This window comes from Culex quinquefasciatus, chromosome 2 (assembly GCF_015732765.1).
Source record: "Culex quinquefasciatus strain JHB chromosome 2, VPISU_Cqui_1.0_pri_paternal, whole genome shotgun sequence".
In the NCBI taxonomy this organism is placed as follows: Eukaryota; Metazoa; Arthropoda; class Insecta; order Diptera; family Culicidae; genus Culex; species Culex quinquefasciatus.
In genome coordinates, this window is record NC_051862.1 from 65,250,708 (window position 1) to 65,268,398 (window position 17,691).

Genomic DNA, 17,691 nt, shown 5'->3' on the forward strand with positions numbered 1-17,691 from the left:
CAAGCTGTTAACTGCATAAAAATGCGTGATGTGGTGAAACGCTTTCGACAAGAATTACCTCCCAACAAAAGAGCAACGGGTTTTTTTTGTACCGTAAAACGGGGTGACTTTGATAGCCGGGGTGACTTTGATAGGTTTGCGATTTTTCCGCAAAATGAAGAATACAATTAAAATACGTACGGAATTGTTTAGAATCATTCTGACCGTGGTAGAAAAGTGTTCAAAGAACCTCAAAAAGAACTTTTCATGAAATTTTGAAAAGTTTAAAAAGTTAGTAAACTAAAGTTAAGAAAATGGTGATGAAACTCATTATTTTAAACTTCTCAAAGTGTCCTGATTTTCTCAATGAACATGATTTTGAATCGGAAAACGGAATGCATTTTCGGATTTTTTGGACAATTTTCCACTAGGAGAAGGTAAAATAAGTTTGTAAATAATAAATAATATGTGTTTTTGAAACACAATTTAAAAAAAACTTAAAATTTATAGGCAATTTCAGTTGAACAAATTTCATGTATAATGTTAAAACTTGCGATTAGTGCTTCGAATTGCAATATAAATCGAAAATTTTATAAACAAAACTAGTTTTTGCAAATTTCAGGCAAAATTCCGACTTTTTAACAATTTTACCTAAAATTTATATTTATTATGTTAAAAAGCTTATAAACTTTGTTAAATAAATATAAACATTGATTTTTTTCTTAAAAACAATATCAGCAACTTCAGTAATGGTACATTCAACGTACAGATAAAGTTTAAACATCCTAAATATGATTTTAACAAGAAAAACTCTGACTATCAAAGTCACCCCGGAATAACAACAACAACAACAACAATAATCTGGAAACAATCATAAATACTTTTTTTAAAGTTTAGCGTATTTAGATAATTTGGGTTTATTCTGAAAATAAGTTTTTTTTAATATTTTTATATCTGTTTTAGTACAAAGAGTAATTTTAACTTTGAGTGTAGATTTGCATCAAATGGTCACAACTTTAAACTTCGTCTTTTTGATAAATTGATATGTACGATACTGAGAATAGTTTAAATGCCTCTAATTTAACAACAATGCTAGGGTTCAAATATTTGGGAAGGGGATTTTTAAAGATCGTTTTGGAAATCTTTAAAGCAATAAGTTGTTTTTGGCGCAAGAATTCGGCTTCATCTCCCCGAACCATACTTTCACACTTAGGTGACCCGGGTGTGAAAGTCTGTATCAAAATACAAGATGCTAGCCATTGGTACTATAAGTGGTCATGACCACGAGCCACGAGGTTTGTAGGCTTCCGAAAGGCTAACATGTGCTATAAAATACACCCTGTACACTGAATTCGTTCCTTGGTGCTGTTTAAAAGTTATCTTTTCTCGCCTTTTTCAAGAATATTGCATAAAAATCGTGAGGTTTTTTATATGTCCTGTAAACAAGCAAACCAATTTCTTATAGAAGCTTTCAAAAGAAACATTGAAACTCTTGCTAGAATTGCATTGCGTAAGCAAGCAAAAAGAAAACACGTGGCGCGCAAATCACAGTAACCAATGAGGAAATTCGCGCCGACAAGACCACCCCGGCGCTCACTGGGTTCCACCTTCAGTGATTGCTAGGAAAAGCAATCGGTAGCGCTCTCTGTGCGACAGCAAAAGTTGAGTCGCGGGTTGTTACAAGAGACGACTCGAGAGAGTCATGAGGGTTTTCTCTCTCGAGATTAAAAATAAACTTTCAGTCAGAGGTTGTTACGATCGCAGATTGTTACAACCCATGATTGTCGCTGAATCAGCTCTTGTTCGCGCTCCATGCACCCCTGCCCCTAATCCGACAATATTCTAAATAATATTTTAATTAATTCTAAATGGCATTTTTTCCAATCAAATTCAAAATTCCAACACCTCAATCTAATGTAAAATTTTCTGAGGATTCCGAATATGACAAAATTGAGACCAAAAAGTGCCGTCTTCTTGGCCTACAGAGCAAAAACTAACGTTGTAAAATGTTTGTTCTAGAAAAATCGTAAAACTATGAGAAAAACTGCGATTGGCCAAAAAGTTAATACCGTAGGCTTATAGTCCATGAAATTCCCTAACTTTTGAGCAATGGGAGTATGGGTGTTGGAGGCTGTTGCCAAAAGTTATTAAGGTTTTAAAAAAATAAATTTTTAACAGTAATTTGCAAAAGCTATGAGAAAAAGTCAAACCAATCCTGGATGCCTATAGCACATTTGAAGGTCTTCAAAAGACCTTTTGAATGCATCTAAGAGAGTTGGAATTGATGAAGTTTTACGGAAATGAGAGCAATTTTAAGATTTTTCATGTGTTTTGGACCTCAAACTTCAATGCCCGTTTTACCCCACTTCCCATTGTCGTAGAGGGCTCATATTTGGCATGAGTTCATCTCATGTATAGACAAACAAACGCTGAAAGTTTCATCCAAATCGGAGCACCTCGATACGACCAGTTTCACATCGGTGAAAAACTCGCTCTTAAGCTCGACAAAAAAATTACGACGAAAAAAATATTTTTTTTCTCGATTTGATTATCCGAAAATTCGATAATCCGAAGTTAAAATTTCCAAGGCCTTCGGATAACCGAGCCCACTGTACACTGTTAAAAAAATGTGCAAATTCGAAAGGTGTAATTTTGGAAGGTTAAATATTACCTCTTTTATGGTGTAATTTTTCTTCAATTTATGCTGAAAAAGTTTCATTACACCAGAAAAATGGTAAAATTACACCTTTTCAGAGGTAAAATTGCACATTTTTTCTGACATAAAAGATGTACCCCTTCCCATAATGTAATGTTACCATGATTTTTTTTACTGTGTAAATTATTTGACTCAAAAAAAAATATTTACGCAGGAAAATGCATTTCAAATTGTTTTCAGTTGAAGTCAATACTGGTAAACTTATTTTAGGCCAACTAAGCCTGAAATATTTACACAACCAAAATCGTCTCAATGGCGACAATCACGTCCTTTATTTGAGGAGTACCTCAAAGTAAATCTCGCGTGTCAATCTTATTTTCATTAGCCAAAAAGGCAAAAAAAAACACACGCATAACTTTCGCGCTTAGGTCGTCAAATATTTGATTATTTTTGTTATTCATTCCCATCATTCCATTCCATATCACACCACCACAATATTATGAATGAACATTACGCCATCTCATCAGTCTCTTCGTTCTAACCGGACAAGTTGATTTGCCGGCAAAAGGGTGACGTAACATCCTCCATAGTTCATTAGTCCGTTTACTCTGGCGGCTTGGCCCTGCGTGACGTGGCGGCCGTGAATTCCGTTCAGCTGGGGTAATCCCACCATCCGGCTGAACGAAAAAAAAAACCAAAAAGAAGCCCAATTATTTGGCGTAAATACACCAGAGTGGCTGGTTGTAAACAAAGTGTCCGCGGTGTTGGCAAAACGCCTTGGCCGCGTAGCTGAAAAGCCGGGGTTGCACGTTTCGGTCACGCGAGTTTTTGAAAATCGATTTTAACTTTTCGCCAAGCCAAGGAACACTGTAAAAAATCGATAGTAAATAGAACAAACTTTTTTGGAAAAGCAATTAGGTTTTTTTTTATCAAATAATTTAGCGAATTCCCAAAAAAACATTTTTTTTTTTGCTGTGCACAACAACAGTTGGTTCATTCAGCATGAAGTGTCTAAAAGTCACTTGAAAGTGGAGCCGCCGCCAGTTCCATTACTTCCGAGGGTCAACCCCATTCAAGGGCTGCTGGTGGAAACTGTGCGACATTCACGCATTCAAGCCGATTCTCTCTACTCGGACAGCTATCGATTTAAGTGGGTAGTAAATATATTAAATTGATTTTTCTTCTCTCTCTCTCCCCGTTTTTGACTCTTTCCAGATGGCGCGGCAGTATTTACAAGCTCGTGTGGCTAGATCTCAGCTGTTTCTTACTGCTCTATTATATGCTGAATATTACGTACCGATTAGTATTAAACGAGGATCAGAAAAAGTGAGTATTGCATGATTTTTTGATGTTTTTAGAAATTGTCAAGTATTTTCGAGACATCTCATATTATAGTTTGGGAAAAGTGCTTATCAAACAATCCCTGATTTTTCGGGTCAACAGAATAAAAATGTTTAAAAATCAATATTTGAATATTGAGTTATAAACAACGTGGACACTTTAGGGGGGGGGTGGGGGTGGAATGGCGATTGTCCACGATCCATACAAAAAAGTTATTTTTGGTATGGACAATTGTCCACGAAGGGGGAGGGGGAGGGGGGGGGGGGGGGTTACAGATTCTCAAAAAAGAGTCCAAACAAAATAAACAAAAACAAAAAAACTATTGAACAAATAAAAAAAGTACAAAATTTCAAGCAAAACTTTACCAAATTTACAACAAAAAGTATAATAAAAAGCTTTATACATAATTACAATTCTGTTACTACCGTAATCTGGGGCGAATCGGGACTTCAGTCTGAATAGGGACAGCAGTTTTTAGAGCACTTAAAGCTTTTATATTTGGAAATGGATGTACACATTTTGTTGGTCTAAGTCTGTTCTAACCGAAACTAACCAGAAAAATCAAAATATTGTGCTCCAACATGGTTAAAACTGCTGTCCCAATTCGCCCCATGTGTCCCGATTGACCCCAGTTTACGGTACTAACAATTGCCAAAATACAATACAAACAAATACAAACAATTTTGGCAGCTGTCTAGATGTGGGCAAAACCGCTCTTTTTAGGAGCCGCTCATTTTCGTTCACTCATTAAAAAGAGCCACTCTTTTGAACGGCTCTTTCGCTCTTTTCAAAATTTAGAGGAAAAGGTTTTTTTTAAGAATGGTGTGATTTTAAAGTTATTTCACAATGGACTTTTATAAATTATTTGATGACCACAGGTCTTGGCGGTCTCAATTTCAAGCTTTCTACTCGAACCTCAACGTTCTAGTAATTGAATGGCATCCAAACTTAAATCTTGAATTTTGGAGAAATTGCTGTTTTTTAAAATTGCGATTATTTTTGCCAAAATTGAACTAATACTGATATTTTATTTCGATAAAAATTCTGTGAACTTTTTTTAACGTTCTGATTTAATCGATAAAGTCTATAAACGCTAAAGTTTAATCGGACCCAAAATCGCTAAGCTATTTAGCTGACTTTTGGCAATATTTTACAGGTTAAGCAAACTGAAATAATCAAATTTGTTTTCGAGTAATACTTTAATGTATGTTCAGTTGTACAATTTAAAAGTTTTTTCATTTTGTTTGGAAAATCATTTACTTTTGGAATTTCAAGGAAAAATAAATATAGGGTAGAGTAGTCTGCCATAATAGTGGCTTTGGTTATGGACGCTCCCTTGGAAAGTTATTCATAAATATTTGATTACGGGGTGTAAAAGTAAATTTTGGACAAAAAGTACTTTTTCGCTCGTAGGCTGCCTATTACACCAAAACTAACATTTCTCCAAATTTCTTTCGTCATTTCACAGGGCATGAGTTGGGCTACAATGTCCTTTTATTAGGTTTGACCAAAAATTAGAATATACACTCATCCCTCATATTCGGAACAGTATACAGATCGGCCAATGTTCAATAAATCATATAAAATCGATAATTGAACATAATGATTTGCTTTTACCTTCATGTGAAAGCTTTTCTTGCGATCTTTCGATTGATGTATAGACCGGCTGTACATTTTTACGATTTATATCAAGTTTTCGAAGAAAAACATTGACCATTGAAATCCACAAATTCGGAACACTTTTTTCTTACGACGTAAACAAACTTTTTTTCTCTCCAGGTGTACATATTTTTTACAAAATAATGACTTTGCACTCTGAAACCAATATAACTCATGGTTAGTGATGTTTTATGAATGGTCTGATAACTTTTTTTTTGAAAATATCAGTTAAATTCAGGTGTTTCACAATTGTGGGAGACACAATAACATCCCACAATCATGGAACGGGCAATTTGGAGGCAGTATTTTGCTGCTCTGGATAAAATAGTCTTGAAATGCAGTTTTTGTTTGAAAAGTATTACTTTTACTGGTGAAATAGCAAGAGAATGTCCAATTAAAGGCCTTAAAAATAGCAGAGTCGGCAGAAAAGTTGCATTTTGCATTCTATTGACAAATTACCACAAAAGTGTTCCGAATTTGTGGGTGTTCCGAATATGTGGGATGACTGTACCCAGAATCCAGGGCTGTCTCATTGTTCCCCACTCATTTCGACCCATGGGTAACAATGAGACACTTTGATTTTTCTTCATTAAACTTTTCAAAATCTATGGAAATCTTCCAAAACATGAATTGGAAGTGATTTTTGGAATATTTATTGAGTTTGAACTACATTTAACCAAAAATATAAAGTTATTTGATAAAATATAGGAATTTTACAAAATTTGAATACTTTTTAATATAACTTTTGTTAATTGAAGTTTCATGTTGACAAAATTGCTTGAAAATGTTCAAAGCAAGTCAGCTGCAATGGAACAATACAAAAACATGATGTTTACTAGAAAAGTATTGATTGTTGTAGAGTGTCTCATTGTTCCCCAGCTGTCTCATTGTTCCTGCCAAGTGCGTCTACAATGAGACAGTTGAATAACTCTGGCTGTAGACGTCAGATCGATCTCATATTTTGGTCAATGTTACAACAAACTAAAAGAATAAAAATGCAACAAAAAGCTCTTCAAAATATGCTAATGAAAAAAATAAAAAAAATCGTTGAAGTTTAAAAACCAAAAGTGTCTCATTGATGACTACCCTACCCTAAAACTGAAAATATGAGTTTGAAAACTGAAGTGGTTTTCAAATATGGGAATCAATGTTATTTAGAGGCATTCAATATATATTGGTGATAAAGTTGCATTAGACACCCCAATGAAATATGACGGTTCAGCTCTCAAAATGTCGGGAAAAGCCCCTCTTTAACCTGCCGTTTTTTATCTAAAGAACTTGAAAATTTATACCGTGGGACTTTGGGATTATTTTTTTATAAGCATTGAAATACATGAAGTTGCATTTTCAATTCTCAATCAAAAATTTAATACTACAAATTGTTGAAAATTCAATAAATTATATTTATAACATGTTTGAAAACATTCCATCTTGGAACGTTTTTTTTTTTTCAAAAGACCGGTGTTTCTTTGTGAGCCATGGTTTGCTCGCTCTTTTTAGTGAACCGGCTCTTGAGCGGCTCGCTCTATTTTTGCCCACCTCTACAGCTGACCATACGAAAATGGTACGTAAATATTCGAAAATCTGTAACTTTTGGGGATTTTTCTGATCATTTTGTTGTCTTCGGCAAAGTTGTTGGTATTGTTGAGGAATATACAGAAAAAAGCCGTTTTTTTAGTATCATTTTTTTTCACAAAAACTAAATTTCCCGTTTTTTTATTTTCGAGATTTTTTAATATGTTTAGGAAATCAAAATTTAAAAAAAAGGTTTTTGGAAAAAATCTAAATTTTACACATAAAGTTTTTTGACCGCATTTTTTATGTAAATCTGAATTTGAAATCGAAATCGAATTTTGAAGATAAAGCCAGTTTGATTTTAGAGAAATATTTGCAATTTTTCGATTTAAAAAATAGTTACCATGAGTTATCACTTCTGATTTGTTTTTTGAAAGGGCAGAAAATTTGCTATAAAATTGTCTAAGATACATTGAAGATTAGACCTCTGATTACTGAGATATAGCGGCATAAAAAAAAGAAGTAGGAAAATTGAAGTTTTCCAAGTCTAGCCTAAACAACCCTCCATTTTCTAATGCCGATGTCTCAGCGACTAATGGTCTGATTTTCAATGTTAAAAAATGAAACGGAGCTTGTTATGTTATGCATAGAATTAGTTTTGTTTTTTAAAAATTACTATTTTTTCAAAAAATCATAACTTGGAGGCAAACTTTTTGACCATACTTTTCTATGGCTAAAAAGTTTCGGGTTTTGGTCCTCTAAAACATAAAAAAAATCTCGAAAATAAAAAAATACCGATTTTGCAAAATTGAGATTAGAGAATTGCTCATGTATGACTCGTGCTGTAGAATCTATTTGAGCAATTCTCTGAGATTTCGGTCATTTGATTTTTTTTTGTATTTTTTAATCCGGCTGAAACTTTTTTGGTGCATGTCCAAAGAAGCATCATTAGTTTGTCCATATAATTTTCCATACAAATTAGGCAGCTGTCAGCTGTGATTTATGAAAATTTCGAAAATCTGTTCTATGGAAGGATTTTTTGATCGATTTAGTGTCTTCGGCACAGGTATGGATAAGGACAACATTGAAAAAATATGATACACGGTAAAAAAAATTGGGTGATTTTTAATTTCAATTTTTGTCACTAAAACTTGATTTGCAAAAAAAAAATATTTTTATTTTTTTTTTCATTTTGTGATACGTTTTAGGGGACATCAAATGCCAACTTTTCAGAAATTTCCAGAATGGTCAAAAAATTCTTGATCGAGTTATGAATTTTTGAATCATTTTTTTTTCAAAAAATTGAAATATTGGTCGCAAAAAATTTTCAACTTCATTTTCAATGTAAAATTTAATTTGCAACCAAAAAGTACATACTTTAGTGGAATTTTGATAAAGTGCGCCGTTTTCAAGCTAAAGCCTTTTTTCAGGTAACTTTTTGAAAATAGTTGCAGTTATTATTTTTTTAAAATTAGGACCCACTCTGTAAAAAGATATTTTTGAAAAGCTGAGAAAATTCTCTATATTTTGCTACTTTGAACTTTGTTGATACGACCCTTAGTTGCTGAGATATTTCCATGCAATGATTAAAAAACAGGACATTTTAATTTTATTTAAATCAAGAATAACATCCCAAAAGGGCGTAATATTGAATGTTTTGCCCTTTTGAAATGTTAGTATTATACTATTGTATTAAATTATTGTTGATTTCAACAATTTACAAGAGCATCATAATAATTTTGCCTCATCTTTTTTTTTTTATTTTTTATCTCTGAAGAGAATATATGACTCTATATAGAGAATAATGGCTGAAGAAAATACAAATTTAATAAATTTGAAATAGTCCAATTGAGACCTCTCACAATAAGGATACTGACAACTGAAAATTTCACAAAAATAAATTCTCAGACTACTCACGAAACCATAAATAAGCTTGAGTTTAATTGTTTTCACCGTTTGAAAACATTTTTTAGGCCCTAAACTGAAATCAGAAAAACATAAATAAAGAAAATAATACCATGCAACAATCCTCTTTTCCAGAATCTTCGAGGACATTGTCCGCTACTGTGCCACCTACAGCAACCTCATTCCACTTTCGTTCGTGCTGGGTTTCTACGTCACGATCGTGATGACCCGGTGGTGGAACCAGTATACCAGCATCCCGTGGCCGGACCCGATCGCCGTCTTCGTCAGTGCCAACATTCACGGTCAGGTGAGTCATGGAATTACACTCGAATCGTCCTTCCCACTCAGGATAAATTAAGTCATTCGTTTTGCAAAAAGAAGAAGACGTGGGTAGCCGCGCTAGTGACGAAAAGCTTGTGATTTATGCTCGCAAATCCTCACCCCTTTTAGCCCTGTTCAAACAGAGACAAGAATCGCACGATAAAGCTAGCTAACAATAAAGTATAGAACATAACCCCACCCCATTCAACACAGCCTGGCTGGCGCCGTTCTACCGCGAACGCGAGCGCTCCTCCTTTCAATAATGCAAGCCATTTGGTGCTGCTGTTGCAATCGGAAATGCTAGAGCTTCCGCGAGCCACTGAGTTTAGCTTGGGTTTTGCTGGTAGTTACAGCTGATAGGGATGGTGTAATTGCGATGCTTCATAGGTTGTTGCATAGGTCAACGACATTAGCTAAAGTGGGTTAGTGATTCATGGGTAGATCATTGTTTTGCTTTTTTTTTATGTTTTTCAAAAGTAATTTTTATGCCATTGATTACTTTTTACCAACTAAAAATACGATCGCGAATTTAAAACGTTTCATGAAAAAAACAAATTTTCCTTTTCTCCCACCCAGGACGAACGAGGTCGCGTGATGCGGCGGACGATCATGCGGTACGTGTGCCTCTGCCTGACGATGGTCCTCACGAACATTTCGCCGCGCGTGAAGAAGCGCTTTCCCACGATCGACCACCTGGTGGAGGCGGGTCTGCTTAACGAGAACGAGCACAAGATCATGCAGGATCTAAACGAGAAGTTCCCGCGCCACTCGAAGCACTGGCTGCCGATCGTGTGGGCGGCCAGTATTGTGACGCGGGCACGGAAGGAGGGCCGATGCCGGGACGATTTCGCCGTGAAGACGATCATCGACGAGCTGAACAAGTTTCGGGGTCAGTGCGGGTTGCTGATTTCGTACGACACGATCAGCGTGCCGCTGGTTTACACCCAGGTGGTGACGCTGGCCGTGTATTCGTTCTTCCTGACGTCGGTCATGGGCCAGCAGTGGATCGAGACGAAGGACGTGGGCCATGGGGTGGTGGTGAAGATTGACCAGTACTTCCCGATCTTTACGACGCTGCAGTTCTTCTTCTATATGGGATGGTTGAAGGTGGCCGAGTCGTTGATCAATCCGTTCGGGGAGGATGACGATGACTTCGAGGTGAACTGGATGGTGGACCGGAACATCCAGGTGGCGTACCTGATCGTGGACGAAATGCACCACGAGCATCCGACGCTGGTCAAGGATCAGTACTGGGACGATGTGCTGCCGATCGAACTGCCCCACACGGTCGCTTCGGCTGAGTACAAAGAGGAGGAACCGCAGCCTTCGACGGCCAACATCGAGGTGTCGCGGAAGGGCGCCGAAGTGATCCCGGTGATACCGTCCTCCGTGCGGGTAGACGAAATGGTCGGTAAAAGAGGTCAAAACTATGACTATGCGGCATATCCTTCTGCTGAACAGCAGGGTATGCTCGACGACGAGGTTAGCGAACGAGTGCTTGAGCAGAGCGTGAACATCTGTTCAATTTTTGCCCATTTTATCTTACCTTTTACTTCACTTTACTTAGTATAATCGGCTTGGCATGTTGAGCAAGTGCAGATCTATCCAAATTATTCCTTGCAAAAACAATTCGCGCACTTTCTCAACATGCCTGAAAACCTTAACCGAATCCCTCTGTTAACGGTGGAAGGATAAACAATGTCTGTGATAACCGTAATTTACACACATTTTCTTAGCATAGTGACGCCAGCAGCAGTTGATTGTCGTCCGTAGAAAGCCGCTTCCCAAAAAAAATATCTCTCTCTCTTTTTAATTTCAATTTGAACCTTTACTATTTATTTTACAGTTCAATTGGAACCAGTTATCGAAATCAACGCGTCCTGTATCGTTCACAAGTTGCGCACGTCCAAAACCCGAGCACTCGCTTACTAATCTGGTGAAATCTCTCTCATTGAGAGTACTTCAAACAAAAACACACACACACCTCATAAATTAACTTATTATAATTACGCTCGCGTGCACCGCAGATGTTCCACGTGGCGTCACCGGTTCTCCTCGTTCAATCGAATTGAAAATTGGCACTGCTGATTAGATAAATTTTGCCGCCAACCCAAGTAGGCGGCGGGGTCGCCATGTGGAAAACGTTCAAGGTGGTGCACGTTCACACAGTAGTTTTCACTGCACTAAACACACCAATTAACGGTACAACAAACTGTTGATATTGCAACCATCGAGAACACGATTTTAACAACCTAACCAGATAACCAGTTTTTGGTGACCCGACGAAGACGCCGAGAATGCTTTCGAAGTGGCACGTATCGCGCCGGATTGAGATAACGAGATGCGCGTAGAATTTGTGACCTTTGTGAAGCTTTCCTCCTCCGCAGCCAACGCGTAGTTTTGTGTGTGCTTTTTCCCTCTAATGACTCGTGGATAATTATTTGTGATAAATAATGTAGATATGTGGCCTCATGACAGTGAGGGATAACGATGGTACTAACTTGTACAGAAATAATATTAACATAGTTTCTCAAATTTAGGAACATGAAAAAGAGATGATAACATATTTTCCTTTATAGGGAGGATGTAAGAAGGCCACAACATAAAAAAGTTGTTCTTCCCTGGAGCGTTTTTGTTTTTTGTTACGAAGTGGGGGGAGGGGTTTTGCGTTTGCGGGTTGAAAACTTTTTCAAGACCTGGACAGCCGTTCTACGCATAATTGTCCCATGTCATTTTTGGACGATTCTAACTTTTTATCATTTTTAAGTTTAGTTGATTGTGTCACGTTCCCCAGAAAACCATTCCCCCGAATACCATTTCCCAGAATGAACCATTCCCCAGATAACCATTTCCCAGAATGTATTATTCCCCAGAAAACCATTCCCCAGAATGTACCCCAGAAATATTTATCGTGGTGATTATAATTATTTCCAAAATTAAAAAAAAATCCAAAATTTTCAAAATTTCTGAATGTTTTCAAAATTTTCTAAATTTTCCAAATTTCCAAAAATTTCAAAAAAGTCAAAATTCCATAATTTCAAATTTTCAAAAAGCTAAAAAAAAAATCATAATCTTTGATTTTTTTTTAAATTTAAAATTTATTTTCTCTTTAATTTTGATTTTTGAATTCCAAACTTTTTGATTTTTTTTTTGAGAATTTTGAAAATGTTTTTAATTTGACTTTTTGACTTACCAATGACAAATTATGATCATAATATTTAGATCGAAAATTCTCGAACGTGATGCGAGAAATAAAGATTGAAATATTACGCTCGAGTGCAATAATCATCACGTTAACTTGTGTCAGCAGTTATTACAAGGCTAGAAAGTTTTCCCTTCTTTAAAGAAAGAAAAACTTTACTGACTGATACAAGTTGAATTTTACCTTTAAAAGGGAGGAGAGTTTTCCCTTCTTTAAGGAAGGGAAAAATTTATAGCCTTGTTATTATAACTGCTGACACGGGTTTAATTTTCCCTTCTTTAAGTAAGGGAAAAAAAATACTTGATCACTTACACAACTTTTTAAATTTGTTATCTAGTGATAACAAATTTAAAAAGTTGTGTAAGTGATCAAGTATTTTGTCAAGAGAGTTTTTCCTTATGGAAACAAGAAAGAATACAAGAGAAAAAAACTTTAAAGCGAAAATTCAACTTCTGTTAGCAGATATCACAAGTCAAGACATTTTTCCCTTCTTTAAAGAAGGTGAAATTCAACTTGTGTCAGAAGACCTTAAAAGAAGGAAAAATTAGTCAGTTATTGTAAGTCAAGAAAGTTTTCTTCTTCCAAAAATGATAAATAAAATTTTGTCACCTTAAATCAAATTTAGAAAATTTAAATCATCATGCAAAATGAGCAATATGCCAAAGGTCCAATATGTCAAATGGAATTATACCAATGACACCCATAATCATATTTTAATTTTAACAAACATTTTTCTTCTTTGCAAAATAAAAATAGCATTCACGGAAAGCAAGAAATAAAAAATATTCGGCATTTGTATAACAAATTTAACATGACTGAAAAAGAAGGGGAAAATTTCTTAGAATAATAGAACGAGTCATAAGCCGAATTAACATTTTCTGTTATTTTCTCAAGAATTGTTGTCAAAAAAGGAAAATTTCTTGGCATGGATAAAATAACCTTGTCTAATTTTTATATTTTCTAAGAAATTTCAAACAAACCAATATTTGAAACTACTTTGATTTTTCGAGAAAGAAACTTTTCTGGGGAATGGTTTTCTGGGGAATGGTTTTCGGGGGAAGGGTTTTCTGGGGAACGTGACACAATCGTTTAGTTTTACGTATACTTTCAGAAAAACACATAAAATCTAGTACTTTGTTCAGAAAATCATTAAAAACAACACCAAGTCTGTTTGTCCCATCGTTGTACTTCTACGCATAATTGTCCCACCAAGTATTTTCTATCGCAAAATCATGAGTTTTACGAAGCATTTTATCTTGTTTACATGTTCACCTACAAGAGGATTATAATTAAGGGTGATACAATGTTAACCGGGGTGATTAGGGACATATAGGGCGAATAGGGACCCACGGGACAATTATGCGTAGAAACACAGAAATCGATCGAAAAATTTCAATCGCATTTTTCTCAGTTGCCCTTTTTTGAACATGGGACAATTATGCGTAGAACGGCAGTGGACTATGATGAACTGTTGAAATTTGAATGTTTGGAACAATTACATTCATATAATGTTAATATTATATTAAATTTATTAAAACTTTTTTTCAGGCTCAAAACTCAAGAAGACGACTTTACTTTTCACTCCAAGAATAATCAAATTTTGATGTTAGTGTTGATTTTTCTTGAATGTATTATTTACCTTAAAATAAGTTTTAGTTCAATAAATGGTTTTATTATGTACTCTTTCATTTGTAGCTTATATGTGAAAAAATAAAAAGAGAGGTTGAAAATTATTTGGTATTAATTGTTAATAGTGTAAATAATTTGTGATTTTGGATTGAAAAGTTTTAACCATTTATCAGGGATGGAATAATCGCAAAAAAAAAACTTTTCTCACCAGCAAAAGAGAGAGGAGGCGAATCACACAAAAGAAAATCGCTCCCGAACTTCTCAAGAAAATTTGATGTATTGATGATTTTTTGCGAATTTCCTTGTCAGCACCATTTAAAATTATTAATTTCGCTTTGTTTACACACACTGTCCATCTACAAAAAGTAACAGATCATTTTTCGACGTGTGACGTTACACCTGCAAGTTAGTAGTGAAATAGATGCTCCGCCGAATTATCAAGATGTTGATTTTTTTTAGATTCCTTTTGACAATCTTTCGTGCGCGAGAGAGGAGAGCCATGCTCCGCTTCGTTTTTTTTCTCTTGATAGGCCGTTGCAAATATTTTTCAAAGTTTATGTCCCCCCCCCCCCCCCTTCAAAGTTGGCCTGAATAATCGGGGGGCAAAAAAAAATATTTTTTCGAAAAACTTCAAAATTTTAATGAAAATTTAAGTTTAATCAACTGAAAACCAGTTAAAATGCATTTCCCGCGTTTATAATCATATTAAGCATGTTTGAACTCCTTTGAAAACATTTTGAATTTTCATGAAATGCCAATGTCCCACAAAAAGTTTTTTTTTGCGAAAAAAAAATTACGTCAATACCTCGATATTTCCAAAACTAATGATTGGAAAGCAACTGTACGCCTGTAAAATGCATTTTGAAACACTTTTTTCATCCAAATGTTGAAACCTAGGCTTGTAATTTCAATTTTTATATTTTTTTATTTTTTGCCCCCCCCCCCCCCCTCGGCTTTGGTCAGAGCCGAGGGACATAAACTTCAAAAAATATTTGCAACGGCCTAAAGTATCAAATGATTTTCTTTTGATGATGATTATTCCATCGCGGAAAGAAGAAAATTGCGGATTTGTTTTAAATTTCATTAAAATTTTCAAGGTTTTTTGATTAATCGATCCGGACATATTTTTCATAGCGATAAGTGAGTTTTGGCATCCTGAAAAGTTATTAGCGATTTAAAAATGTCATTTTTGTATGAAAAACATTTTTTTCACCAACTTCAGGGGGTCATTTTTTCTGGGCACCCTAATACACACACAGACATTTTGTTCAGTTTATTATTCTGAGTCGACGGAATTCATGATGGTTGGCCTTCGAGCTTTCTGTTAAAAGTTAATTTTTAGAGCAAGGTTATAACCTTATCTCAGTGAATTTTTATCTAGAGTAGCGATGGAATAATCATCATCAAAAGAAAATCATTGGACGTTCATCAAGAGAAAAAATCAAAAGGGAGCTTGGCTCTCCTCTCTCGCGCACGAAAGATCGGTAAAAGGAACCTAAAAAAATCATCATCTTGATTATTCGGCGGAACATCTTATTCACTACTACACTTGCAAGTGTAACATCACACGTCAAAAAACGACCTGTCACATTTTGTTGATGAATAATGTGTGTAAACAAAGTGAAATAAATACTTTTAAGTGGTGCTAACAAGGAAATTCACAAAAAATCTTCAGCAGATTGATTTTCTTGGAGAAGTTCGGGAACGATTTTTGTTTGCGTGATTTGCCTCCTCTCTCTTTCGCGGGTGAAGAAAGTTCGCAAGCGAAATTGATTTTTTTGCGATTATTCCATCCCTGATCTAGAGGCATAAAAACACACACATTTTAAAACCATTTCTTATCCCTTTTTTTAACGTAACCTTCGGGAAGTCGCGTGTTTTCGCCTTTCTTACAAGTGCCCTTACAAAATGTGTACAAAGTACACGTACGCGACCTCCGGTGGGTTAATGCAAACAAATGACAAGACAACATTTTACGGTGGATCAACTATAGTCCCCTTGGAAAGAGTTGTCAAGTAGGACATTTTCTGCCAGGATGGGTCGTTAGTTATTTTTTTAAAATTGATTTATAAATCCATTGTAAACCCTTTGTGGTCGTACAAAGGGTCTTAGGACTCAGAAAAAGTAAGCTTTATCGTTGTTAACAATAATATCAGCAATGTTATCTTAATTTTAAAACACACTTCTTTCAAATGTACAAACTCTTAAATGAACTTTTTATAAACTACCCGATTTAACCATCTAACCAAGGTTTATTTGTCAACTAACTGCACGTTATCAACGAGTTATTAGAGGAAAAAAACAACAACACTCATGAGCAATTCTCTAAGATTTTGCAAATAGACTTTATGTTGTATTTTTTATAGTTTGTTGGCACATTGTCATTCGTTTCCTTAAGTCTTAATAAGCAATTGTGCATCATCGATTTTTTTTAAAGAAATAAATTTAAAAAAATAACAAGATCCTTATCAAGAGAAGACATTTTCAGATCGATTTGGTGTCTTTAGAAATATTTGGTGATTGTCAATAGAATACTCGAAAAAAATCGAAAAACATATTTTTAACCATAATTTTTTCTTGCGAGAACTTTTGATAAAGTTTACCGTTTCAGTATTTTAAACAGGGACCATCCATAAACCACGTGGACACTTTTTTAGGAATCTCAACCCCCCCCCCCCCCTTCGTGGACAATTGTCCATACAAAAACTTTTTGTATGGAGCGTGGACATTCGCTTACCCCCTCCCCCTAAAGTGTCCACGTGGTTTATGGATGGTCCCACACCAATGAAAAAGATTATGATGACTACCATTTTTAAAATTCGGAAAATTTACCATCGAAAACGATGTACTTATAAATATTTCTCTTAAGTTTTTTCGATTGAAAATTCTATTTTTTTGAAAAGTTCTTATCCCAAAAAGGCAAAAAAAGTAGTAATCCAGCTACGTCCTGGATGGAAATTTTTTTTGCATTATTTTATGAAATGTAATGTAATATTACACCCCGAAGTATTTAGCCCATCAGTATGGAAAGCTACTTGACCGAAATGTCAAGCTGATGTTTGCGTTTATCCTCTCCATTTACATCGGTCTTATGGCCGAGTGGGCTAAGGCACCAGCCATTACTGTTGGTGCTGGGTTCGAATCCCGTCGGTTGCAACTATTTTTTTGTGTTTACAAAAATTGTACATGTAGTTTGTAATAGAAATTGCTATTTTTCACGAATGTGATGTGCATGCTTTTGCATGCGATTTTACCATCGGATTGCTTTATACCTACCAAATCGATTTAAATTGCTTCTCATGATACTGATGTGTGAACATTTTCCTAGTTCTTTTGTATAAACAACCCCCAAATTGAAATGGAGCATTCAATTATGCGAAACAGTTAATTTGGAATTAAGGAATCGATGGATATAGTTTCAGCCAAAAAGAAAAATACAAAATTCAAAATCGAGAAAAGTTAGAGAATTGCTCACCTGCCAATC

At 35.3% G+C, this 17,691-nt stretch overlaps 1 protein-coding gene across 2 annotated transcripts in view; it reads left to right on the plus strand.

The window, feature by feature from the left end:
* LOC6053965 (bestrophin-4) overlaps positions 1-17,691 on the plus strand; it is a 33,454-nt gene that overhangs the window by 13,720 nt on the left and 2,043 nt on the right. Inside the window, exons 2-4 of one of the 2 annotated variants that reach the window (XM_038253438.1) lie at positions 3,851-3,961; positions 9,191-9,362; positions 9,953-10,858. In XM_038253438.1, the coding sequence (XP_038109366.1) occupies positions 3,851-3,961; positions 9,191-9,362; positions 9,953-10,858 (1,189 nt within the window). The remainder of the gene's footprint in view (positions 1-3,850; positions 3,962-9,190; positions 9,363-9,952; positions 10,859-17,691) is intronic. The other variant, XM_038253439.1, reaches the window with a different exon arrangement.